Below are 26,361 nucleotides of genomic sequence, written 5' to 3'. Positions count from 1 at the left end.
CACTGGGTACATGGCATGCTTGGGCGGACCACAGGTGAGGGAGTGTTGGGGTTGGCTGGAGTGCCTGCCATAATTCTCAGCCGTCCTGAATGAGGGCAGGGCTCAGGTCCACGAGATGAGTCAGGTGAGATGGAGACGGCTGTAGGAAGAGCCCTTGGGCAGCCTGGGGGAGACAGTAGGGTGGGGGAGACAGCCTGGGGGAGACATCTGAGAGGTTGCGCCGGAAGGGACCGGCATTGTGGGCAGAATTCCCGGTGGCCTCTGGCCACGCCTCCCAGGCTGTGTGCTGGGCACACACCTGCGCTCAGGTGTGGAGCAGCCTGCTGCCATGGCCGGGAGTAGGCGCCTGCTTGTGTGTGGCGGCAGCTGTGGGAAGGTTCAGGGGACACAGGAGGAGCAGGAGGTGCTCTCTCCCCTATCACTGATGTGCTGTCCTTGTGTCACGTCAAAAGGTATGACCCCCGGCACAACCGTTGGTTCCAGATCCAGTCCCTGCAGCAGGAACACGCTGACCTGTGTGTGTGTGTCGTGGGTGGGTACATCTATGCGGTGGCGGGCCGTGACTATCACAGTGACCTGACTGCTGTGGAGCGCTACAACCCTGCCACCAACTCCTGGGCCTACGTGGCCCCGCTCAAGAGGGAGGTAAGGAAGCCCCTCCAAGAGCGGCCTTCCCCCACCTGCTTTTCTCCCCTAGGTTTGCACGGTGAGTAGAATCAGGCCCAGCGAGCAGTCTGCGTCCCTCCAGAGACCCTGTGCTGAGAGTGGGATGGGGGATCCCTGAGGTTCCACCAGCTGCCTGGGGAGAGCCTCCTCAAGCGTCCACGCCCCATCCGCCAGAATTTCATCCCCCTCTGGGTCTTGCCACCTTGGCTCCAGGAAGCTGCTTTAACCCTGAAGTTCACATGTACTATAGATGGAAAGCTTCCCCTTATCTGTCCCCCAGCACAGCTGAGATGAGTTAGGATGTGTCCAAAGATGTCACACAGGAGAGATGAGGGCTCAGAATCCTCAGTCTTCTCCCCTGCAGGCCCCCTAGAGTGTGGAGCCTTCAAAACACGTCAGAATGTATAGTTTGCATGTTTTGTTTTGTTCTAAGTCACATGCCTCCTGCACAGTACCTTGGTTTGTTCCAATTTGAAGATGTTTAAAATTATGTTCCTTGTGCAAAGGCGATGCTTTAGAAAAGTGCCTCTTTTTTGTCTTATGGTTTCGGGGTACTTGGATCCTCGCCCCAAAATCAGACATGAGATCCCAGGGCAAGGAACCGGCCTTGCTGCTCCCCGATGTTGCAGGTCCCAGCCTCTGAGAGCAGGTTAGGTATGCACCCTGCTAGTACCAGCACTGTCATTTTCAGAACACCTATGGTATTCCTTGATCTCTGAGCACTCCAGAGGTAGTGTATGGCGGGGGGACGTGTGGGGCTGTGCCCCAGGCTCTGCTGCACTCGCTCTGGGACCGCTCTGGGACTGTGGCAGGAACTCCTGTCTTTCTGAACCTCTTTTCACATCTCCCCTCTTTATCTTTAACCCTTTTCTAGTGCCCCAGGGCCTTAGACTTTGACCTCAGGGACTGGGGTTTCCCTGATGGGTCCAGCTCTTCTCCAAGACCAGGGTCTCCCACTGTGGTTTCTCCCAGGCAGGGAAAGCTGGCCGGTTCCGTGCTCCTCAGCTCCTTTGGGAAGGAAGCTCCTCTGGAGGGCTACTCCCTACCTCCATCCTGGAGAAAGATTTTGCACAGGAAGGATCAGAGTCCTTGAGACCTGGGGGATGAGGATAAACTCCTGAATTCCCTTCTGAAAGGGTGCTAGTGGGAATGAGAGGGTTTTCTCCTGGATGCGTGGGGGCGGGGCTCAGGGGTTCTTTGTCTGGGACCCGCAGTTCCCCAGCGTGGCCACAGAGGGTCAGCCTCGGCCTTCATCCCGCTTCTTGGCTGCCAGTGTTCCTTTTATTATACGTTCATTCATTTAGTAACTATTATTAAGTACCCTATACTAAGACCTGGGGATGCAGTGGTGACAAGAAATGAGAAAGATTTCCTGTGGTATTGACAGCCTAGCAGGAGAGACCACTCTTAACCACTAAACAAACCAGTAAAGTAATTGCCAGCTGTGGGAAGTGTGATGCAGCCATTTAGAGAGAGAGGAAGGACCTTCCAGACCAGGATATTCAGAGAATCGGGAAGGATGGGAAGTGCTTGTGAAAATAGGAGGGAGCAGGAGCAAGGACAGCAGTTCCTGGGCCGTGTGTGGTACAGGCAGAGGCGGTGGTGGCTCATGTTAGGGTGGGGACTGTTGGAGAAGAGAGGAGAGGGACAGCTTCGAAGTATAGTTTGTAGGTAAACTGATCAGACTGTTGAACACTAGTAAGGAACACACTACCAAATAATCCATTGGCCAAAGGGAAGTAATAAAAATACCTTGCACTGAATGAAAATGAAAAGACAACACGTCAAAATTTGTGGCACCTAGCTAAAGCTGTGCTACCAGGAAATTCTGTAGTACTAAAAGCTTACATTTGATAGTGAAAACATCTCACATCAGTAATCTAAACTCCTACCTCTAGAAAAAGAAGAGCAAAATATACCCAAATCAAGAAGAAAAGACAATAAAATTAAGAGCAGCAGTCAATGAAATTAAAAGCAGATAAACAATAAAGAAAATCAAAGAACTGGTTCTTTCACAAGATCAATAAAATTAACAAACTTTTAGCAAGACTGACAATTTCAAATAATCAAGAATGAAATGGGGCATTTGATGTTTGGGGCAAACATCAAAAAGATAGTAAGGGAATACGCTGAACAACTCTACACATGGCAAGTTGACAACTTAGATGAAATGGACCAATTCCTCAAAAATAATGCAACCTCCACAACTCATTCAATACAAAATACGTAGATAATTTGACTAGCTCTGTGCCTGTTAAGGAATGTCCAGACCCAGGTGATTTCACTGGAGAATTCTATCAAACATTTAAAGAAAAGTTAATGCCAATTCTACATGATTCCTCCTCCCTCCCCAGAAAACAGGAGAGAATACACCCCATTTCATCTAAGGAAGTTAATATTACCCTGATACCAAACCCAAACAAAGACACTACCAAAAAAAGGGACAAATCTCTTATAAATAGGTAAATGAATATCCTTAACAAAAGTAGCAAATAGGATTTAAAAACAAACCAAACCAAAACACACCATTACCAAATGGGGTTGATTACAGAGATGGGAGGCTGGTTCCATATTTGAAATTCAGTCAGTGTAATTCACCACATTAAAATCATGGTCATATATCAGTCAATGCAGAAAAAACTTTTAATATCCTTTCGTGATCAAACTCTTGAGAAATAATAGAGGTGAATTTCCTCAACTTGATGAATAGCATCTACAAAAATCCTACTGCTAACATTAGACTTAATGGTGAAATACTGATTGAATGCTTTCTCCTAAGAGGAAAAACGGCAAAGATGTCTGCTGTCACCGCTCTTTTCTTTTTTCCCCTTTCTTCTGCCCCGCCCCCCCCACACTCCGGTTCAAGCCGTTGTTTCTCAGTCTAGTTGTATAAGACACAGCTCCCTGGCCCACGCTGGTGTTATGAGCCTTGCGCTGTCCCCAGCTGAGATAGTCAGCTGCCGGTTGTCGGTCAGCCACTCGGAGCAGCTCTCGCTGGCTGCCAGCCACTCGCGCTGGCCACTGGCCTCATGGCAGCACACGGCAGCACAGAGCAGCCCATGGCAGCTCACATCAACCTCCAGCTGCTCACGGCAGCCCAGCCCCAGAGAGAGCTGTTGTTCACAATCTTAGATGTAGAAGGCGCAGTTCACTGGCCCATGTGGGAATCAAACTGATGACCTCGGCGTTAGGAGCTTGGCGCTCCAACCACCTGAGCCACCGGGCCTGCCCAATCACTCTTAATTCAGCAGAGTCCTGGAAATTCTAGCCAGTGTAATGTGGCAAGGAAAGAAAATAAAGGCATGAAAATTGAAAAGGGAGAGATAAAACTGATCCTACGTATGATAAATTGCCAAAAATCTAAAGGAATTAACCCTCCCCCATAAAAATCCTAGCACAAATAAGCGAGTTCAGCAAGATTGCAGGATATGAGATAAACATACAAAAATCAGTTGTACTTCTGTATACTAACAATGAACACATGGACACAAATTAAAAATACAATGCCATTTACATTTGCTCAGAAACATTAAATGCTTAGGTATAAATCTAACAAAACATTTACAGGATTTATATGCCGAAAATTACAAGATGCTGATGAAAGAAGATGTAAATGAAGAGACATACCATGTTCATGAATTGGAAGACTCAAATAACAAAAATGCCAGTTCTTCACAAATTGATACAGTTATTTAACTTAATTCCCATCAAAATCCCAGAAAGTGTTTTTGTATATAATAGAGATGACTCTGAAATTTACATGGAAAGGCAAAGGATCTAGACTAGCTCAAATAATTTTTAAAAAGAGTAAAGTGGGAAGAATCAGTCTACCCAATTTCAAGACTTGCTACATAGCTACAGTAATCACCACTATGGTATTGATGGAGGGAGAGACACATAGATAAATGGAACAGAATGGGAAATCCAGAAATAGATGCACAAAAACATGCCCAGGTGATTTTTTTTTTTAAACCTTACATCCATCTTATTTTTGACAAAGGCACAAAAGCAAATGAGTAGAAGAAAGATAATCTATGAAGAAATGATACTGGAACAATTGGACATTCATAGGCAAACATTGAACACCAACCTGTCTCAAACCTTATACAAAAATTAACCGAAAATGATTTATGGACTTAAATGTAAAAACTATAAATCTTTTAGGGAAAATATGGATGAAAATCTTTAGAACTTAGGGCTAGGCAATGAGTAATTAGAATTGATCCCCAAAGCATGAGCCATAAAAACAAACTGATAAATTGGACTTCATCAAAATCACAAACTTTTGCTCTGTGAAAGACCCTGTTAAGATGAAAGGAGAGCTGCAGACTGGGAGAAATATTTGCAAACCGCATATCTGACAAGGGACTAATATCTAACATTGAAAGAATTCTCATAACTCGTCAGTAAAACACACACACACACACACACACCCATTAGAAAGACAGCAAAAGACTTGCGATTTCATTGAGGAGGGTACACAGGTGGCAGACAAGTATGAGATATTAACTATCATTAGCCACTAGGGAAATGCAGGTTAACGCCACAGTGAGAAAACCACTTCTAAAATGGCTGAAACAAAAAATAAGTGATAACACTATCTACCTGTGGGGCTCCTCTCCCAATAAACAGCTCCCTGCGTTGGGGCCCACAGGCACAGCAGGAGGGCCTTGTACAGGGCGGGTGTGAGTGTGTAGGTATGAGATAGGAAGTCCTTGAGGCAGAAGGGACCAACCAGTGTGAGGGGTGCCTGTGGTGGGGGCTGGCTGGGCAGCGAGGTCATCCCCCACCAGGGTGCAGTGGAAAGCACGCGGAAGGTTGAGGACCAAAATCAAAAGCAGGGTGGTATATTTTTCCCTGCACACAAACCCATATCTAGAGATTGTTCTTGGCGTTTGATTTTGCATCTCACTTTCTTCACCATATCAGGTATTATTTGTAGACAAATGTTTTGACAGTGGGGTCAGCAGGCCTGGATGATTGGCTGGCCATTGGGAGTGGGGTGGAGGTGGAGGTGACTGAGGCTGGGTTAGCAGTTCCAAGAAGTGCTGTCCCTTCTCCTGTCTTTCTGAAAATGATGCTTTGATTTTCTTTGAGTTTCCCTATGTGGATTTCTCCTTTAGGGGCCAGGGAAAGGCAGAGATTCCATTCTTCCCCTGTGGGAGCTCAGAGTCGTCTCTGGGTCTGTAGAATCATTCCCCATTAGGAAGACGTCGGGGTGGATGACTGGACAGTACGTCCAGCAAAACTCCAGGGAGCGTTCTCATCAGAATGTGAGGAGGAAGTTGGTGAAGCCAAGAAGTGTCAGGCAGTTGTGGGCTATGAGGGGCCTTGGTGAGGGTTCCTGGATGCCCACCCTCACCCCCGTTTTGTCCCTGCTCTCTTGGTGGCTCGTGCAGGTGTACGCGCACGCGGGCGCTGCCCTGGAGGGGAAGATGTACATCACCTGTGGCCGCAGAGGGGAGGACTACCTGAAGGAGACGCACTGCTATGACCCAGACAGCAACAGCTGGCACTCGCTGGCCAACGGGCCCGTGCGGCGGGCCTGGCACGGCATGGCCACCCTCCTGGACAAGCTGTACGTGATCGGGGGCAGCAACAACGACACTGGCTACCGGAGGGATGTGCACCAGGTGAGGGGCCGGCTCCCTACACGCAGTGATGCCACTACTGTCCCTTTCAGAGCTTAATGGATGAAGAATTAATTGCAGCACGTGCCCATTTTAAAATTATTTTTTATTTTTTGAGGGCAGTTTTAGATTCACAGCAAAATTGAACAGAAGGTAGAGATTTCCTATAAGCTCCCATCCCCGCACACGCACCGCCTCTCCCCAGCACCTATATCCCCCGCCAAAGGGGGACATTTGTTACCATTGATGAACCGAAAGTGACACATTACCATCACCTACAGTCCATCATTTACATCAGGGTTCACTCTTGGTGGTGCAGATCGTATGGGTTTGGACGAGTGTGTAACGACATGTTTCCACCATTGTAGTATCACACAGAATAGTTTCACTTTTTAAATTATGATTAGTAACTTTAATTATCAAGTTAATATAACCACATTGCAGAACTTTTAAATAAGGGAGAAAGATGAGAAAAAAAACTCATAATCCAGCCCTGTGCCAGTATTTTTTAGTCCTTCCACCTATGCATGGTTTCCACCTGATTGTAATTAAAGAGCATCCCATCCTGCTTCTGGCTGAAGTTCATTCTGGGTGTTTTCCAGTTGATACCCTGTTTCCCCGAAAATAAGACCTAGCTGGACCATCAGCTCTAACGCGTCTTTTGGAGCAAAAATTAATATGAGACCTGGTATTATATTATATTTATTATATCATATCATCAGATCATATCATATCATATACTGAGTCTTATATTAAAATAAGACTGCGTCTTGTATTAATTTTTGCTCCAAAAGACGCGTTAGAGCTGATAAATCCGGCTAGGTCTTATTTTCGGGGAAACGTGGTAGTCAATCTCAAGAGCCACTCCCCACGCCCACCTCGGTGGCTGTGCAGAATTCTGTCAGACTGTTATGTCATCTGGGTTGGTCTAAGTTTTAACTATTCCTAATAACAGGTAATTATAGAACTTGTCAGGTATTTTGGATTATTTCCTTAGGCTAGAGGAGTGGTTGTCAAAGTACCCCCTAACCAGCAGCATTCACATCACGTTAAAGCTCATTAGAAATGCAGATTCTCAGGTCCCACCCCAGACCCACTGAGGAAGCTCTAGGCGTGAGGCTCAGCAATCTATATTTTAACAGGCCCCCCCAGGGGTGCGACCCTCTGGGCTCTAGTGTATTCGTTTCCTGTTTCTGCTTTGACAAATCATCACAAATTTAGCAACTTAAAACAGCATAAGTGTATTCTTACAGTTCTGTAGGTTGTTAATCTGACATGGGTCTCACTAGACTAAAATCCAGGTGTCAGTTGGGGCACCTCTCTTTTCTAGAGGCCCTAGAGGAGAATCCATGTCCTTGCTCATTCAGGGTGTTGGCAGAATGCGCTTCTTTGTGGTTGTAGGACAGAAGTCCCCATTTCCTTCCTGTCTGTCAACTAAAGGCCCTTCTCCACTTCTAGAGGCCTCTGCATTCCCTGGCACATGGCCGCTTCATCTTCAAGGCCTATAACAGCAGGTTGTCCTCACATCTTATGTTCATACCCTTATTCACATCTGCACCGTGCCTTTTGGCAGGTCAAACAACACAAGTTCTAGAGATTAGGGCATGGCCTTCTTTGGAGGGCCAGTACTCTACCTACCATAGCTGGAGAACCAGAGCTGATTACTAAGTCCGAAAAGGTACGATTTGCATGGCTCTGAATACATGTTGCAGAGCTGCTTCCCTGGCTTATCAGACAAGTGCACATCTTCACCAGCATTGGGTTTTCATGATTTTTATTCCCCCAGTGGCTGCTAGTTAACAGTTGATAATTTGTTCCTGACAATCTGTGTTGCATTTCTTGGGTTACTAGTAGGTTGAACATTTTCTTGTGTGTTTGTTTACTGTTTGGGGTAATTTTGAAGACGAGAACATTGATGGTCATCATTAGTTAGTAAACAGCTATTTCCACATTTTGTCTGCACTTCCCCCTGGTGCGAGCTGCTGTGGGGGAGGTTAGGGTGTTACATAGGATCCGTGTCCTCAGCTTCAGTCTTGTGGAGGGGAGAGAACCAGCACTCACAGACCATGGAAAGTAAAGCGTACTAACTGGAAGATGGCCACACACCTGGGAGCCACAGGCTAGCTGAGGGACCTGGAAATGGGACAGAGCGTTAGCCTGGCCTGTGGACAGGACGTTTTGAGGCTGGCCCTGACCCCTTCCTCGGGGGGGCAGGGTTTGCCAACAGCCCCACTGTGTCCCACAGCCTTGTGGATCCAGCGCCTGGCTGAGTCCTGCCCTGCTCAGCTGGCCTAGGGCAGGCTGGCAGCCCCGGCCCAGCTGGCTTTACTCAAGCCTTGCCTTTACAGGTGGCCTGCTACAGCTGCACATCTGGGCAGTGGTCGTCCGTGTGCCCACTCCCGGCGGGGCACGGTGAGCCCGGCATTGCCGTTCTGGACAACAGGATCTATGTGCTGGGCGGCCGTTCGCACAACCGGAACAGCCGCACTGGGTACGTGCACATCTACGACGTGGACAAGGATTGCTGGGAGGAGGGACCCCAGCTGGACAACCCCATCTCGGGCTTGGCGGCCTGCGTGCTCACCCTGCCCCGCTCCCTGCTCCTCGAGGCGCCCCGAGGGACCCCTGACCGCAGCCAGGCGGACCCGGACTTTGCCTCTGAGGTGATGAGTGTGTCTGACTGGGAGGAGTTTGACAACTCCAGCGAGGACTAGGGCTCTGGGCTGGTGTCAGAAGGGAAGGCTGGGGCGGCCCACGCCAGAGCACTTTACCCCGGGGCGTGGAGGCCCTTCCTCCTGCCCACCCCTGCTGGCTGGCTCCTACCACCCTTCCTTCACACCAGCCTGCAGCAAGTATTTGCTGGGCCATGCAGATCCTTGCCTGGCGATCACCCTGCAGGGGGAAGTTTTCTGGAAGGCTCTGGTCCTCTGAAGGGTTTTACTAGGCCTGCTTCTGAGCTCAGACAGGGTGTGCTGTCACCAGCTGTCTTGGATTCCCTGCTCCCGGGTTCTGGTCCCCGCTGGGCTAAGAAGGTGCCCTTCTCCAAAGGGACCTGGGGACTGGCACCCAGGTGAGGGGGTTGAGGCACATCTAGCCCCCTCTGTGGGCAGGAGGGGGTGGAGTGAGCCCCTCGCCGACCCAGCAGCCCGGTGCTTGAGCGAGGAGGAGCTTTCAAGGACTGGAGAGGGAGCAGAGATGCATAAAAATGCCTGCGACTGGTTCTAATGATAAGCCCTACAGCTGGGCTTTTCTGATCCCATGTTGTTGATGAATGAAATAAATCATCTTACAAAAAGTGTGAATTTTTCCTGTGGCCATGGCCTCACTTCCTTTCACAGCCTCTCAGGCTGCAGCACTGGGAAGCACGGGGCTCCATTCCAGGGTAAGAGCTGCTGAGGGCACAGCTCCGGTGTGGGAGCCAGGGCAGAGCTGCTGAGTGGTAGGGGGAGGGGAAGAGCACAGCACACACACCCCAGGCTAGAAGGGTTTCACCTGGAGACCCGCCCCAGTCTAGTAACACTGGGTCGCCCAGCCTGCTCAAGCACCTCTGGTGAGGAGCTCTTCTCTGAACCCTTAACAATCCCTTGGCTCTAGTCAAAATCCCAGCCTGAGGTTCAGGAAAGGAGCCCCAGCGCCTGGGGATGTAGGACCAGTCACAATGAGTTTCCTCCCCACCTGGATCTGAGTGTGTGTGTATGTTGCGGGGGGCGAGGGGCTGCATTTCCTACAGGTCGTCCAGGTGAGTTCTTAGCACATCGGCTCAGCTGGCTCTTGCAGTGAATGGGACCTCCCTGGGCCACCAGCTTTACCTCTGCACAGCTGAGCTTCCACCTGCAGGTGATCTGTGACCTCCTAAGGCTCTCCCCTCTCCCAGTTGGCTGGGCAGAGCATAGGGACAACTACATCTTCTCTCTGTCCCCTGGTGCCTTGCCCAGAGTCCACGGTGGCTAGCACCCTGTCATAGATGGGCGGGAATAGAGGGGCAATGTGTGCTGCTTGATGGAAGGAAGGGGTGGGGAGAGGCGCAGGCAGTCTGTTGCTCTGGGCTCTCCTTTCTGATACCTCACGGACTTTGGGGTGTGGGGGTGAGGCCAGTGGGAGTCGCTGTCTGCTTCTCAGGGCCATGCATGTGACCTTCCTCACTTTCTTGGGGCCCAGGTTCTCCTGGAGAAACATAACCCCACTCCCTAACCCCAATGTGACATCATGCAGTTGCACTTCAGGGTGGCAAGCCCACTGTTGAGCCTGGTGGGTCACTTCCAATGGGACAGGATGGCAACATTCTCCAGTGTCATCTCCCCTGCTCCTGAGTGTGAGGTGTGAGAACATGTGTTCAGAGTAGGGACCCAGCACTTCCTGCGTCTGCCACCTCCTGCAGACCCCAGAGGTTTCTGGGAAGGAGAGCACCAGAAACGTCCTCCCACCCCCATAATCTTCACCATGTCCCAAGCTTCTGGTACTGTCTCCCCATGCAGAGCCCGCAAGCACTGCACTGCCACAGGTTTACCAGACCTCTGGTCTGTGCAGGAGGGAAGGGTCTCTGAGTCGCCTCAGGGAGCAGAGAGCCGGGGGAGGGATCCTGAGATCTGGGCAGCACTCTGACCCTGCCACAGCCTCAGGGCCTGCTGTGGCACTTGTGGCCGGCCTCCCATCACCTGCCCCATGGCCTTGCCAGCCTGCAGGCCCTGCAGTCATGCCTCCACGTTGCTTGTCGCTCATCCCTTTCTGCCTGCAAAATCTTCACCCCTTGACTCTAACGTCCACAAAGACATCCTGACCAGAACTGGTCAGCCTGGACTCCAGGCTCCCACAGTTTGCCTGTGTGCTGGTCGGGCATTCGTGGGTACTTGGGGAAACCACAGCTTCGTCCTCGGATTCATCTGGCACCAGGCCAGGAGTACGGATGATGGTTCACTCTCACTTCTGTTTCCTGAGAGAAGCGCAGTGGTGGCTGGAACAGACGTGGGCCCTCAGCACTAGATCCGGCCGTCAACTGAGGTGACCACAATGACGCACATGCCGGGGGCTGTGGGTCTGAGTCAGCAACTGAGACAAGGCTGGGGACAGACCTTGTCCTGATGGCAGTGGGGACAGCCAGATACAAGATTAGAAGGACTATGGGTGGAACGTAGATGGGGTGGGTAGCAATCTGAGACATTCAGGAGGGGGGGCATTGTCCAGGTGGTGCTCCTCACAGGCGGGATTTTGGGGGCGAGGAAGTTACGGGGGAAGGGCAAAGAAAGTGATAGAGTTTGAGGTGCCTGTTCATGAACTCAGTCTGGCTGCGGTGAGTGCCTCCATCCGTGTAGGGGCTTTACCTCTAACACTGGGAGCTGCTGGGCTGCCACACGATGCTGGGTGGATTCTGCTGGCTTCTGTTGGTGACAGCCAACAGGAGCCTCCATAGGAGGGTCCCTGACACTGGGAGGGCACAGCTCAGGTCAGTGCCATGCCTAGGCGGAACTGCCCAGAAGTGGTTGGCCTGTTTACTTGTCCCCAAGAAGTATTTGCGTTAGTGATCACATGGGTGAAACTTCCCTTTTCAGTCCACCCAAATGTAACCTTCCTCTCACCTCTCTCCTGTAGCAGCATGACTGAGTGAGGGGCCCTAACATCGGAAGCCCTCTATCCTGCTCCTTCCCATCCCACCCTCCACTAGCCGGCCCTGGACAGGCCGCAGGCTCAGCCAGCTGCTGCTGCTCACAGCCTTGGGCCTTTTGTCCGCTCTTGTTCTAAGCCTCCTCCTCCAGCCCCACCTTCGACCCTGATGGACCTCCACATAACTAAGGAAAGATACCACCCCACCCTCCTCCGCAGGGGGCCTGCATGCAGCCTGCTCCCCAAGACAGGGCAGGTGCCCTCTCCCTGCTCAGCCTCTCCCATCAACACTCAAGTCCTCAAAAGACATGCTCATCTTTGTGGGGACCTGGCTTACCCCCCTTATTTCCTCCCTACGCCTGACCACCTTCCCTGCCCCGTGGGCCCTGAGGTTGGGTCTACCCTCCAGAACCCCTCAGAGCACCAGGCATCCCTCTGCTTCCTCACACCTGCTTCCTCTTGGTCCCCCAAAGCCCTGTTCCTTTCAGTGTTGCCCCCCGCCCCACTTCCCAGTGGTCCCTGCTCTGCTGTGTTGTCACCTATCCCCTCCTGCTCTACTTATGTCGTCACCCCACCCCTCCCGATGCAGCAGCTCCCAGGTCTCCAGCCCTGACTCCAACCAGCTGGACTTTTCCCTCTGGTGATCCAGCAGCCTTTTCAAGCAGAATCCCTTTCAGGCTCCCAGACCCTTTTCACCTCGCCAAGGATTGCAGGATTTCGGTCCTGGAGCTCTATTTACTCCCACATCCCATGGGAGCCCATGGCTGGGCCATTCTACCTACCAGGCATCTCTCCAGTCCATCCCTACAGAGATGCCCTTCGCCCAGGCCTCTGGTCCAGACCAAGTCTACCCACAGGCGTCAAGCATCCTGTTGGGGGACCGTCCCCGCAGGCTTTGATTGCATAAAGTGCGCGGGAGGAGCTGACCGCCCAACCGGTACCAAAGGGTTTCAAGGAGTGGGTGCGGGGGGAGGAGCAGAGGCAGGCTTGTGGCCTTGATCTGGGTCGTCTGCGGGCCGCCCTACTCTGGCCGGTTCTGAGGCGTTGGTGGCGAGGGGGTCTTTGGTGCGTCGCGCCCTTATCCCCCACTCCCTTCCCGCCCTCGGCCTGGCCTCTCTGTGAGCTCTGTGTCCAGAAGGTGGCTGGCTGGGGAGGAAAGCGAAAGGCCTGGGAACGCGGGATTCCATGGGCAGGCCCCTGCGGTCCCCTTCTCTCCACCACCGCTCAGCCGGCACCTTCCAAGTTAGCCCTCAAGTTTGAGAACGGCCGCGTGGGGGCGGGGGCCGCGCGGAGGGGCGGTGGCGCGGCCGGAGGGTGGGGTCTGGCGCGTGGGGCGGGCGCTGCCGCCTGGCCGGCCGCGGCTGGCCCGGGATCAGGGAGCCGATGTGGAATTTCCTGCCCGGCCCGGCGCCCCTCCTGCAGCCCCCCCGCCCGGCCGCGCACTCCGCTTCCGGCCGCTCTTGCTGCGGCCGCACCCGCGCCCTCCCCGCGCCTGCCCCGCGCCGCATGGAGGGCGCAGGGCCCCGGGGGGCCGGGCCGGCGCGGCGCCGGGTAGCCGGGGAGCCGCCGCTGCCGCCGCTGCCGTCGCTGCCGCCGCCGCTGCCGCCACTGCTGCTGCTGCTGCTGCTCTGGCTGCTGCCCGGCCCCGCGGCGCCCCAGGAGCTGAACCCGCGCGGCCGCAACGTATGCCGTGCGCCCGGGTAGGAGCCCGGCCTGGCTGGGGGAGGGGGTCGAGGGGGACTCTCGGAGGGAGGGGGAGCCTGGCGTTCCGAGGGGGGAGCACCCGGGACCTTCCTACGCCAAAGGTACCGGCCCCTTCAGCCACCCCCCCATGACGCCTGCTGCGCTCCAGGCCGAGGCTGGTCGCCGGCCACGACGGAGCATCAGATGGTATACTCTGGACCAGGAGTCAGCTGAGGGGAAAACAGAGTGCAGTGGACGCCGAGAGGGGGTGACACTCGGTGTACGAGATTTCAGACCTAGATAAAGGGACCTTGGGCAGTTTGAGAAGGCCGTAGGGAGAAGTCCGGCAGAGGAATTCCAAGCAGATAGAATGGCATGTGCAAAGGCCCGGGGCACACGTGTGAGTCCAGCCAAGAGGGTGAGGGGAGATGGAGCTCCGCTCCAGAGAGTTGGGAGCAGGGAAGGTCTTGAGGAAGGACAGATTTGTGTCTTAGAAAGAGTGAGTGCGGTGGGAGAAGGGTGGTGATAGAGGTGGGCACCCAGGAGCCTGCGCTCAGAGTGGATCAGAAGCGGGAATTGAGAGGACAATGACGTGCACCAGGGTCGGGAGGACGTGGAACTCCTGGGTGGGATCCTGGGGCGCCTCGAGGAAGCGGCTGGGGAAGCAAGTGTGTAATAGGCAGGGGACAAGCCCTGCTGGAGGGCGGCGGGCCCAGGGCTTTGCGCGGAGTTGCGGAGATCAGAGGACAGAACGCTAGGATTGGGCATAGGGGTCGGAGGACCTGATCGGCCGGTCAGAGGCCACCGCGAAGTCTAGGATATCTCCACGCGAGGGCTAAGGAACCGATATGTGGGGGTGTCTTGGCACGTGTTGGGAGGCGCCATACGGGCGGGAAGCTGGGGAGGCGGCCGCGGGGCTCCAGGCTGGGTCCCGTCGGGGCGCTCTGGGCCACAGCGCCCTCCCTGGGAGGCCGCGTCTGGGGGCTCGGCTGTCGCGGCAGACAAGGCTGTGAGGCGGCCGCGCGGGGTTTCCGAGCTCTGATCCCGAGGCGCGCAGACCCCTCCCCGCTTCGAGCCCCGCCTCCGGGGCGGAGGCCGGCCTGGCCCGCCATCTGCATCGCATCGACGCCGCTGCCGCCTCCCGGGCCTCCCGGGCCTCCCCGGCCCCAGGAATGCAGCGGCGGCGGCGGCGGCGGGCGGGGCCGTGCCTGGAGAGGGGGAGGGCGCGATGGACGCCAGCCCTCTCTATCTGCCTAAGCCGTCCTTTCCGTTGGGGTCCGTGCTGGGGGATCCGGTGGCAGGCTCGAGCTGTCGGGAGCCTGAGCCCTTTGCTCCCATTCCTCGTTGCCCAGAGACCTCCCCATCAGATGGCCTTTTCCAGTAGCCAACAGCCGGGGTTTGGGTTTCAGATCCTGGTGTTACCTCTCCCCACCTGTGTGACCTTGGACAAATCACTTAACCTCTCTGGGCCGGTCTCTGCCTCTGTCAGATGGTTTGTTGGAGTTGGAGTGGAGGTGGGATGACCGCCATCGTGTGTGGAGCTAGTTAATGGGAAGGACAGCCACTCACCAGGTCTGGGCCATCTCTTTCATCACCCTCCCACAGCTCTCACCAGAAGTTCCCTTTCCCCAGAGGCAGGAGGACCAGGGCAGGGGAGCAAACACTCGGCCAGTAAAATCCCAGGACTTTAGGTTGGTACAGGGATACAGCAGAGATGACAAACACCCAGTTCCTGAGGTGGAGGAGACTTACAGCAAGTCCTCTGACATCTAGCAAGTGCTGGGAGGAAGTGTTCAATTGGAGAGTGCTGTTTCCTTTAAGGTGATCTGGGAGGCGGACTGAGAGGTGATGAGTGGGCAGAGGTCCGCAGGAGAGGAGGCAGAGCCCTGTGGTGTCTGGAGCCCTGAGAACAGAGGGTCTGCTGGAAGCGCAGGAAAGACCATGAGTGCTTGGAGGGGGTTGGTGTGGAGGCCGGAGTGGGGGTGGGACGACCACAGGGGTGTGTCTGCCCAATGCTCTGAGGACTTGGGCTTTTTGTCTGAGGGCCCTGGGAATCCTTGGGAGCTTTGCACAAAGGAGAGGCAGGATCTCAACAGGATTGGCTGCCAGGTGGCAGGGGAACTGGGGGCAGGAGGGTGGAAGGTGAGGCCAGTTGGGGAGTCAGTTAGAGAAACCAGGGAGAGCCGGGGTGGCTCTCACAGGGCTGGGGCAGGGCAGAGAGAGAAGTGGCCTGTCCCATCTTAGATTCATTCTGGGAGGTAGTCATGGATCGTGTGTGTGTGCTGTGAGTGGAGTCAGGGACGCCCCTGGGGATTCAGCCTCTCAGCCTGAAAGGACAAGGCTTCCCTGAGATGCAGAGAGCCTAGGGATGGGAGAAGGGTGGTGACGGAGGTGGCCTCTGAGGAGCCAGTGCTCACAGTAGATCAGAGGAGTCCAGTATTAGGAGGAGGGACGCCTGGAGGGCTCCTAGGCATTGTCAGTGTCTTGAGGGCACCCAGTGAACTTGAGGGAGCTATTGTGGACAGAGGAGAGGTGGGGAGGGGAGGGCAAAGAAGTGTGGAAGAACCCAGAGCAGGCGTGTCCAGGGGGCAGAGGGGAGCTGGGCAGGTGTGGGGCCTCAGGTGACGTGGCAGGCAGAGGAACCTCCTGGCTGGATTGGGGAGAGAATGGAGACAGACATTGGCACAGTGAGAAGCAGTGCTCTCGGGCTTGGCTGCAGCGTCATGGGCAGGTTTAAGATCACGGTTTAGGTTTAAATCACGGCAGCTTAGTTTGGAATAACAGTGCTACATGGAGAGAGCAGGCTGCAGCATGGCCTGCTTGCCAAGGGGCCTGGGCCCAGCCAGGACCCCTAGGGTCTCGCCAACTTATAGCTGGAGTGTGGGAACTGCCCCCTGCACAAGGCCATCTCTTCTCCTCATCTTACTTTCTTAAGATCTTGGGAGAATGGGCTTGCCACCCCAGCCCAGCCTTATGTGCCAGCCCTTCCCAGAAGGAAAGACAGCTGTCCCACAGGCTTGTCTTCCTGTTCTTGGTGAACCCACATGGGCTCCATCCTACTGGGTTGGTGCTTGGGGACTGGTTGTTCTGGGTGGGACCAGGTGAACTCAGGGGCTTCCTGGGGCCTGTTCAGCGTGGGCTGGAGAGGGGACCGCAGCCTTGACTGAGCTCTTAGTTTGTGCCAAACGCTTGACACATCTTGGCTTTCTCAAGCCTCCTGCCAAACCCATGGGGCCTATTCTACAGATAAAGACCCTGAAACTCAGAGAGGTTAAGTTCCATTCCCATGTCACGCAACAAGTGGCAGACGCAGGCATCAAAACCAGCTTAGCGGGGCCCTAAAACCAAGCTCCTATCCACAGAGCCATGTGGCCAGTGCAGAAGGTGCTTCGTGCGTCCAGGGTCACCCCAGCAGGCCACCTGGCGAAGCTGTCTGCAGGAGGACACTGCAGAGGCTCTCATCCCAGAGATCTGGGTTCAGAACTAGCAGAAAAGGCAGGAGGGTAATGGGCCTGCAGACCTGGGTCTACTGGCAAATGGGCACAGGGGACCCTGGGGCAGGGCTGGGAAGGTACAGACATTGGGGGGTACAGACAGTAGGTCAGGAGAAGTCAGCCCCGCTTTGTGTTCCTGTGTCAGGCCTCCAGTTCTATTTGTGGAAAATAAGCTGGACCCCTTCCCTCCAGTTTAGATTTTATGGGTACTGCTCCCCAGGTGCCACATCTTAGGCCTACGGGAGAATCAAGCTCTTTCAGTGGGATGGGGCCCTGGGCCCCATGCAGGGTATGCTGATGTCCTCAAGCTGGGGAATGGTTGGACATGTCTTCTGAGGGCCGTGATATGGGGCGGCTGCAGCCTTGCCCTTCCCAGCTTGGCCCACTCTCCCAGGGTCCTCGGGCCCCCCCCCCCCAACCTCCTTCCACCACCACAACCCAGTTCTAGATTCAGATCCTTCTGAAGAAGCACACACCTTTTCTCTAAAGCGTGAATGGTTGCTATGTGCCTTTAGGATTTGGACAAAGTTCTTCTAAGTCTGATGAGACCCTAGGAACCTGCAGCCTGAGTGTCTGTTCCTTCTCAGCCTCCTTTGCCCCCCAAATGTGGGCACACCCCATCACAACGCTGCTCTCCTTCACTCCAGCAGGGCCTCCAGACCTCTGTGCCCACATACCCCATCAGCCCAGGGTGTTGGAGGCTGTACTACCTTGAAATGTGACAATTACAAATTATTTACCTCCTACTGAGGTAACATCGTGTACCTTGTAAAGCCAAATAAAATTAAACAAGATTTTTAAAACGTATAAGTAGATGCTCTAATATCGCCTTCCTCCACCCCAAGTCTTGCTCTGGCGCTCTGGGGCCCTCAGTTTTACCTTCCTCATGCTCATGGAGGCCTCCCCAGGTGTGCCCCTCCACTGATTGGACACCTCACTGTGTCCACACCCACCTCACCCAGAGACTGCACATCTGCCTTGGAATTTAGCCCCAACTCTGCATCCAGGTGTGTCTGTCTGACCTAGCCAGTCCAGGTGCTGTCCAGGTCCTGTCACATCTGGATCCTTGACGCCCATCAGGCTCGGCCCCCACTCCAGGGGTGCCATGCTTGAGCAGGTCCAGGAGGCCCAGGGATCTCTCCCCAGTCACCACCTCACTGCTGCCCCTCCTGGAATGCAGCCTACTGGAAGAGGGAGGAGGGCACAGAAGAATAAGGTGGGATGTGGAGAGTGGGGAGACCTCTTAGAGAGGGGACTGGGAGGTTCTTGAAGGTTAGGTCTGTTGGTGGTCTGCCCTCTGCTACCTCCCAGTATCAGATCCCTGGGGACTGGAATTTGTGTCTTTCTTATTCGCTGGGACTCGCCCAAGCCTAAAACCTACAACAGTACCTGGCACATCGCAGGGCCTTAATAACCACCTCCCCAGGGCAGAGTGAAGGTTACTGGGGAGCCCCAGCCGAGGATGGGATTGGGGCTCAGGCGCCCTCTTTCTGCCTGCAGCTCCCAGGAGCCCATGTGCTGCACCGGCTGGAGGCAGCAGGGGGACGAGTGTGGGATCGGTGAGTGGGCCATCCTGGGGATCTGGGCAGTGGTTGGGGGTTGGACGCACGGCAACTCGGGCCCCTTTCATCTGCAGCGGTGTGCGAAGGCAACTCCACGTGCTCGGAGAACGAGGTGTGCGTGCGGCCGGGGGAGTGCCGCTGCCGCCATGGCTACTTCGGTGCCACCTGCGACACCAGTGAGCGCAGATCCCAGTGGGCGCTGGGTAGTGGGACGGGATCCTACAGAGGCTGGGGGGCCTGAGCGGGGAGGCGGAGCATGTGAGTGAGGAGGCGGGGCCAGAGTGGGGCGGCGTCTGCTCCGGGGACTGGATCCAGCATGGGGGCGGGTCCTCAGAGGCAGGTTCAGTATGGATCCGGGCTCCTCCCTCTCCGCTCGCCCCTGCAGAGTGCCCGCGCCAGTTCTGGGGCCCCGACTGCAAGGAATTGTGTGTCTGCCACCCGCACGGGCAGTGCGAGGACGTGACAGGCCAGTGTACGTGTCACGCGCGGCGCTGGGGAGCACGCTGTGAGCATGCGTGCCAGTGCCAGCACGGCTCGTGCCACCCGCGGAGCGGCGCGTGTCGCTGCGAGCCTGGCTGGTGGGGCGCGCAGTGCGCCAGCGCGTGCTACTGCAGCGCCACGTCGCGCTGCGATCCACAGACAGGCGCGTGCCTGTGCCACGCAGGCTGGTGGGGCCGCAGCTGCAACAATCAGTGCGCCTGCAACACCTCGCCATGCGAGCAACAGAGCGGCCGCTGCCAGTGCCGTGAGCGCACGTTCGGCGCGCGCTGCGAGCGCTACTGCCAGTGCTTCCACGGCCGCTGCCACCCTGTGGACGGCACGTGCGCCTGCGAGCCGGGCTACCGTGGCAAGTACTGCCGGGAGCCGTGCCCTGCGGGTTTCTACGGCCTGGGCTGCCGTCGCCGGTAAGCGTGGTCACCCGGCTCGGGAGAAGGGAGGGGTAGGGTGGGACGCCGAAGGGGGCAGAGGTAGGGCGGCGCCGGGCCCCGCCTAGCCTCCAGCCTCTTCCCCAGATGCGGCCAGTGCAAGGGCCAGCAGCCATGCACCGTGGCGGAAGGCCGCTGCCTGACCTGTGAGCCCGGCTGGAACGGCACGAAGTGTGACCAGCCGTGCGCCACTGGTTTCTACGGCGAGGGCTGCGGCCACCGCTGCCCGCCGTGTCGCGATGGGCACGCCTGCAATCACGTCACTGGCAAGTGCACACGCTGCAACGCGGGCTGGATCGGCGACCGGTGAGCAGCCCGTGCCGGAATAGGCCTCAGCCCCTCCTCCTCCATGCCCTCCACGGAGGGCACTATGGGCTTTGGGTTCTTTTGCCTCCATTTCCGCTGACGCCCCATTCTCGCGTTCCGAGGTGCGAGACCAAGTGCAGCAATGGCACTTACGGCGAGGACTGCGCATTCGTGTGCGCCGACTGCGGCAGCGGCCACTGCGACTTCCAGTCGGGGCGTTGCTTGTGCAGACCTGGCGTCCACGGACCCCAGTGAGTGCCCGGGGACCTAATGGGGTTGGGGATATGTACCCGACACAGGGCTCCAGCCAGACCCCAGGTGCTGCTGTGTTGGCCAATAAGTTGGGACCCAGGCTTGGTCCTTCAGCTTTGACCCCCTTACCTTAGCTAGGGAGTGACAAAGGCTCTTGGGGGCAGTTTCCTGCCTTAGTGTGGAGCCGGCTCTCTGAGTGGGATCCGGAGACTAGTTCAGCCTGTGGTCAGTGGGGTTCTAAGGACTGTAGGGCTGAAGGGACCCCGAGCTAATATATAGAGCAAGCAGGGACTTCCACTTACAGCCAAGGGTCTGGTCTGGCAGCCCCTCTTCCCACCCACACGAGTCAGCCCCAGAAATGGGCACTGCGGCCTGGTGACCACGGCCCATCCCCCAGACCTTTCCCTCTGGTCTGCACACATTCATATCCCAAACACTGATCGCCCATTGTGTGCCCGGAGATGAGGGTGGGCATCAGTTCCTAGAGAATGAAGCACCGGGACTGGGGCTGGCTGTCCGCAGAGGCGAGGGCCGGAGGCATCAAGGAGGGCCGCTGTCGTCCTCCCTGACCCTGTGCCCCACCGCAGCTGTAATCTGACGTGCCCGCCGGGGCTCCACGGCGTGGACTGCGCACAGGCCTGCAGCTGCCATGAGGACTCTTGCGATCCGGTCACCGGTGCTTGCCGTCTGGGTGAGTGGGGGGGGAATCCCGTTGTGGGGTAAGTCGGTGTGCCAGTGGGGTAACCGGTCCTGACCTTATGCCCTCCACAGAGACCAACCAGCGCAAGGGCGTGATGGGCGCAGGCGCACTGCTCGCCCTGCTCCTCGGTCTGCTGCTCTCGCTGCTCGGCTGCTGCTGCGCCTGCCGCGGCAAGGACACCGCGCGCGGGTGAGACCCGACGGAGTCCGGTTCTATCCAGGGTTCACGCCCCTGGGGCGTGGCCCTGCCCTCTCTTTAGCTCAGGCCCCTCCCTCTCCGTGTTTCGGCTCCCGCCGAGATCGAACCTCCCTCTCCAGGCCCCGCCCCTTACCTCAGGCCCCGCCCCCGCAGGGAGCTCTCTCTTGGGCGGAAAAAGGCGCCGCAACGACTGTGCGGGCGCTTCAGCCGAATCAGCATGAAGCTGCCCCGGATCCCGCTCCGCAGGCAGAAGCTCCCCAAAGTCGTAGGTAAGAATGCCGGCACGAGGCCTCTGGGGGAATATCTTCCGACGCAGGAGGCTGCTGGGAAAAGGGTGTGAAGGGGTCCGTGTGGGAAACACAGGGCCTTGAGTGTTGTGGGTGGGCATGGGGGGTGCGACCAGAGGGAAGGAAAGAGGGAATGATGACATGCGCGAGCCCAGGGAGGAAAGTAGGAGGCCTAATGTGCAGGCGTATCTGGGAGGCCTTGGGCCGTGTCCCTGTGTGATTGCATATGGGGTGCGGTGAGGATGTGTGGACCTCTGGGTTGAGCAGGCCCCCTGCAGTCTGTAAGTACCCTCTAAGGCCTGGTGCATTCACTTGGAGCTGCAGGTGAACTGTGGGACACCTGTGCCAGGGAATTGATGGCACAAGAAAAAGACCCACCCCCTACCTGTACACCCTGCAGTGCCCTGGGTCCTTCTTGGAAAGTGTACAGGGTGGTCCCTGGGCCCCCCCCACTTTACCTCAGGACCCTGTGTGGGAGGGAGGTGTAAAGTGCTGCTTCCCTCCCTCTGCACTGACACACACTATGGGTGGACTTTCTCTCACCCACTTGTTTCTAAAGATGAGAGGAAGGGGGAGACCAAGTTTTCTGGTAAGTAAAAATGGAAACAGTTGAGAAACCCCTTGGCCCACCCAGCAGAGTGGGATCTCTGGACACAGGTGTATCTGTGTCCACATCCCATCTCTGAAATGGCAGACAGGCCAGCCAGCCTCTGGGATTCCCCCATTGTAGGGTCTGCATTTGTGGAGTCCAAGCCTTGGGATACAGCCTGTCGAGATGGGCTGAGCCAAAGGCAGTCTCACCACTGAATATTTGGGCTCAAAAATGCTCCAAGGCTCCCTGGGTCCCACAAGGCAGAGTCTGAAGCATGGCCTAGAGACTGGTGGCCTGTCCCAGCCAGGTGTTCTATTCGGCTTTGTCTCTTTTCCCAACATTTAAATTCAACCTTTTTCAACTCGCTGGTGGCACACACTAGCCTTAGACCTTTGAGTATATTCTTTTCTGGGTTCACTGCTACCCATTCTCCGGTCCTGGCCTAGCATCATTCTGCCTGTTGAATTGTCTGTCCTACCCACAGACTTAGGGTAGGGCGGGTGCTCCATCATTTGTGGCAGGGACAGGCTGGGGCAGGTGGGGTCCCTGGCAGCCATGCCTCCCTCCTTCCCCAGTGGCCCATCACGACCTGGATAACACACTCAACTGTAGCTTCCTGGAACCACCCTCAGGGCTAGAGCAGCCCTCACCATCATGGTCCTCCCGGGCCTCCTTCTCCTCCTTCGACACCACCGATGAAGGCCCCGTGTACTGTGTACCCCACGAGGGTGAGTACCACTCTGGGCCTCACTCCAGACCAGTGAAATGTTCTAGCTTAAAAGCCTTTTGTGCTCTGGGGGACCATGGAGAGGAAGGGCAAGGTGATGCTGTTACCTGGGGGTTGGACACACTGAGGCTGCAGAGCCGGGTTCTGTACTGCTTAGCATCAAACTGAAGTGGGATCTGGGGAGATGGGGGGACTCTCCTTTGTCTAACCGCAGCCTGGCTTCACTTCTGGGTGAGACCAGGCAGAAAGAATGTCTGGGCCTGGGTAGGAGGTGGCAGAGGAAACAGGAGGAGAGGTCCACAAGATATGGGTGCCTTTGCCTGAAGCTTTGCTCCATATACAGCAAGAAGGACCCTGACTGGGTGGGATTCTGGCCTCTTTCCTCCCCTGACCATCCCCTGGGTCACCTTGGGCAGGTGACTAACCTTAGAAGCCTTATATCTTAAAGAAGGATAATTAATCAGTCACCTTACAGGTGTTCAAGGGTCACATTTGATGATGGTGGTCCCCTAGGCTGGGGATGTGGTGGGGGAGGTCTTCCAGGCCAGGCTGAGGTTGGGGCTTCAGCTGGGAATGTGTCTCTCAGCCCCCTCCCACCCTACTCCCCCACCCCCCCGAAATCAGCCACATGCTCTGGGGCTAAGAAATAGGTTTGTGGTTATTGAATGCGCCAGGCATGGCCAGCACGCCTGAGCACGAGCCAGGGTGGAGAGAGGAAAGGAGGAGGCGGGAAGGTGAGGGTTTGTGCTTGGAAGCTGGACGGCCCATTTTTCTTTCGTCAGAGGCAGCAACCGAGAGCCGGGACACGGAGGTCCCCATCGCCCCTGCTGAGGCACAGGCGCCATCTCCTGCGCTGGTGTCCTCGGAGGAGGCAACGCCCCTCCCCGCGTCCTCTGATAGCGAGCGGTCAGCGTCCAGCGTGGAGGGGCCTGGCGGGGCACTGTACGCACGCGTGGCCCGGCGCGAGGCCCGGCCGGCCCGGGCCCGGGGAGAGGCTGGGGGCCTGTCGCTTTCGCCATCTCCCGAGCGCAGGAAACCGCCGCCACCCGACCCCGCCACCAAGCCCAAGGTGTCCTGGATTCACGGCAAGCACGGCGCCGCCGCCGCTGCCCGTGCACCCTCCCCGGCACCCCCGGGCCCCGAAGCGGCACCCAGTCCCAGCAAGAGGAAACGGACGCCCAGCGACACGTCTGCGCGACCGGACGAGCCTGGCAGCCCCCGGGCCCGTGACCCGACTCCACGGTCCCCGGGGCTGGCTGAAGAGGGGACAGCCCTAGCGGCGCCCTCACCGCCTCGGGCTCGGGCGCGGGGGCGCGGCCCTGGCCTCTCGGAGCCCACGGACGCTGGCGGTCCCCCGCGCAGCGCGCCAGAGGCCGCCTCCATGCTTGCCGCGGAGCTACGCGACAAGACTCGCAGCCTGGGCCGCGCCGAGGGGCCCCCAGGCGCACAGGGCCCCAGGGAGAAGCCAGCGCCTCCGCAGAAGGCCAAGCGCTCGGTTCTGCCCGCCTCACCGGCCCGCGCGCCCCCAGCGCCCGAGGCCCCAGGGTCCGAGAAGGTGGCGGCCAGCGCGCCCGTACCAGACACCCCCCGGAAGAAGACCCCCATCCAGAAGCCACCGCGCAAGAAAAGCCGGGAAGCCGGGGTAGAGTTGGGCAAGGCAGGTGCACCCACTCTGTAGCAGGCGGCGGCCGGCCGCGCCCGCAGCTTCCCTTGGCTTCGCAGCGCTGCTTGCCCCCTGCGTTGCGCGCCTGGTGGGCGCCTCCCGCGGCTGCCTGCGCGCCGTAGCCTTGCGCAGGCCGAGGCCCGAGCGGCAGGGAGGGAGGCTGCGTCTTATTGGCTCAGGCCTAGACCGCAGCTCTCTGATTGGAGCTCCCGCTTCGGCGGGAAGTCCCTATTCCATTGGTCGAAGCCTGACAGGCTCTTAGCTGGCGACTCCCTTCCTATAGACCCAGTTATGGAGGGTTCCCGCCAGCCTGGGTCTCAAATACCAGGACTGGCGGATTCTACCTAGAGACCACCTCCTACTAGCCAAGTGTGCATTTGTCTGGGGCTGCCTTCTCACTGGCTGAGGCCAGAAGCACTTCTGCTCTCGCTGCCTCTTATTGGCCAGGGCCTGGTGCCTCTGGCTGGAGTCTCCTTTTCTTGACCACAGTCCCAGGCTACTTCCACTGGCCGTGACCCAGGGCATCTGGTTGACCTGAGCCTGGGGAGGAGGGCTGGTCTCTGCTCCTCAGGGGGCTCTGCACCCTGGGCTCGGCTTTTCCCACCTTCCCCTTCCTTGTGCCCCCTGCCCCAACTTCCCCAGACCCTAGCCCCTCAGCTGTCAGCTGGTTTTGATGGCCTCCCACCACCCCACACACTGGTGGGAATCCGAGGGGCACTCCAGTAGCCTGAAGAGACATATTTATAGGCCCCCGGCAGGGCTGCTTCTACCCCATCCGGGTGCCCCAGGATGGGCTCCTCTGGCAGGGGCTTGGCCAAAGCTTTCTTAATAAAGTGCCTTTCCCCCCCTGTGCTCTGACTGTTTCCTATCTGCTGGGCCTCAGACAAGGATGTCCCCCCAAATTGCATGTGACCTCTTCCAGCTGGCACTCATACCCCCAGAACTCCTCAATTTAAGGGGAGTATAGGTGAGGGTCTTCTGGGACCACGTTGGAAGAGGGTGGTGTCCATTTACCTATTATTCGTTTATTGATTTTATTGCCCACCCACCTTTGCTCACCTTTTCCTGGACTGGTGGCCTGGGACGAAGAATGGGTCAGAACAAATAGGATGGAGTCCCTTGGCTGTAAGGAACGAGTGAATGGGGCTGCATCTGACCTGTGCTTTCCCTACTGGCCTCTGCTGTTACACTTGGGGGTTCTGAACTGTTTGGTGTGGCTTGGTCACGTGGCTGAGGCCAGGGGGCAGTGGGCCATGGCACAGTCTCCAGCCGGGCCTCATCTGGCACAAACAAGACTGCACAGAGCCCTGCTGTCCGCCTCAATGGGCTCCTTGTCCTCAGCCGGAAACTCTCAACACCCCCCACACCCTCCATCTGCGGGAGGTGGAGAGAGAGGGAGGGGTGCGGGCCTGGCCCAGAGCCCTGGTTGGCCTCATAGGCAGTCCCCTGCTGCCCAGTTTTGGCCAGCCCCCCACTCTAGCCTGACCTATTTGACCATTTGTCCCCCAATGTCTTCACTGCTTCTGGACCTTGGACAGGTCTCCCAACTGACCTTCCTGAGCTGCAGAGCCTTACCTTTCTGTGGCCCCTTTGTCCTCCATCTATCTGGTCTCCTGTTGCCCTGCCTCTGCCTAGTGCGCATCTTCCCCATCTTTTGATGCCCAGCAATTTCAATCAGGAGATTCTGCCAGGATTCCCCAGACATCTCCCCACCCCTGCCCTGCTGCCCACAGCACTGCATGAGTCTGACCAATGCTGTCAGCTTAGGGATCTCACCTGGCAACTCTCCCACTCTCTGGCTGGATACAACATTGAAGTCAACTTCAGTTACCTATACAGGAACTCAGCCACCTTAGTGGAGATGGCCTCATGCCTCTAGTGGGACATTTGGTGGGGCTTGCATGGACACAGTTCCTACATCTGGCCTGGTCAGGCAGCAGGAGGAATGCAGACTCCATATCTTAAGGGCGCGCTGCTTCCCTCAGGCCAGCTGGGCACCCTCCCAGTCGTGGCCCTGTGGCGGGCCGGCTTCTGATCCATTTGGGCACCAGGCCATGCTGGCTGCTGGGGTTGAGAA

General features: G+C 56.8%; 2 protein-coding genes across 3 annotated transcripts in view; both read left to right on the top strand.

Annotated features, from left to right (window-relative positions):
- The window catches only part of KLHL22 (kelch like family member 22), a 33,052-nt gene extending 23,454 nt beyond the window's left edge, over positions 1 to 9,598 (top strand). The window contains exons 5-7 of the mRNA XM_074321728.2: positions 453 to 645; positions 6,066 to 6,299; positions 8,645 to 9,598. Coding sequence (XP_074177829.1) covers positions 453 to 645; positions 6,066 to 6,299; positions 8,645 to 9,010 — 793 coding nt within the window. The 3' untranslated portion in view covers positions 9,011 to 9,598. The remainder of the gene's footprint in view (positions 1 to 452; positions 646 to 6,065; positions 6,300 to 8,644) is intronic.
- Positions 9,599 to 13,259: 3,661 nt separating this feature from the next.
- On the top strand, positions 13,260 to 25,134 carry SCARF2 (scavenger receptor class F member 2). 2 transcript variants are annotated; one of them, XM_074321727.2, is made up of 11 exons: positions 13,260 to 13,594; positions 18,572 to 18,630; positions 18,708 to 18,809; positions 19,019 to 19,538; positions 19,647 to 19,865; positions 19,988 to 20,116; positions 20,705 to 20,808; positions 20,889 to 21,006; positions 21,169 to 21,284; positions 22,470 to 22,622; positions 23,404 to 25,134. In XM_074321727.2, the coding sequence occupies exons 1-11, from the start codon at positions 13,278 to 13,280 to the stop codon at positions 24,297 to 24,299; spliced, it is 2,733 nt and encodes a 910-aa protein (XP_074177828.1). In that variant the 5' UTR covers positions 13,260 to 13,277; the 3' UTR covers positions 24,300 to 25,134. The 2 variants fall into 2 exon arrangements, with proteins under 2 accessions (XP_074177828.1, XP_088657005.1); XM_088800879.1 differs by lacking the exon at positions 13,260 to 13,594 and adding an exon at positions 13,667 to 18,287.
- The last annotated feature ends 1,227 nt before the right edge of the window (positions 25,135 to 26,361 follow it).

This window comes from Rhinolophus sinicus, chromosome 9 (assembly GCF_057876585.1).
Source record: "Rhinolophus sinicus isolate RSI-liver-muscle chromosome 9, RSI-T2T, whole genome shotgun sequence".
Lineage (NCBI taxonomy): Eukaryota > Metazoa > Chordata > Mammalia > Chiroptera > Rhinolophidae > Rhinolophus > Rhinolophus sinicus.
This window is presented reverse-complemented; position numbering and strand designations above follow the sequence as displayed.

Bases quoted from the DNA above. Each gene is read 5' to 3' on its own strand.
- SCARF2 (XM_074321727.2), top strand. From the start codon at position 13,278: ATGTGGAATTTCCTGCCCGGCCCGGCGCCCCTCCTGCAGCCCCCCCGC. The intron at 13,595-18,571 runs GTAGGAGCCCGG...TTCTGCCTGCAG, and splicing joins AACGTATGCCGTGCGCCCGG to CTCCCAGGAGCCCATGTGCT. The intron at 21,007-21,168 runs GTGAGACCCGAC...CCGCCCCCGCAG, and splicing joins GGCAAGGACACCGCGCGCGG to GGAGCTCTCTCTTGGGCGGA.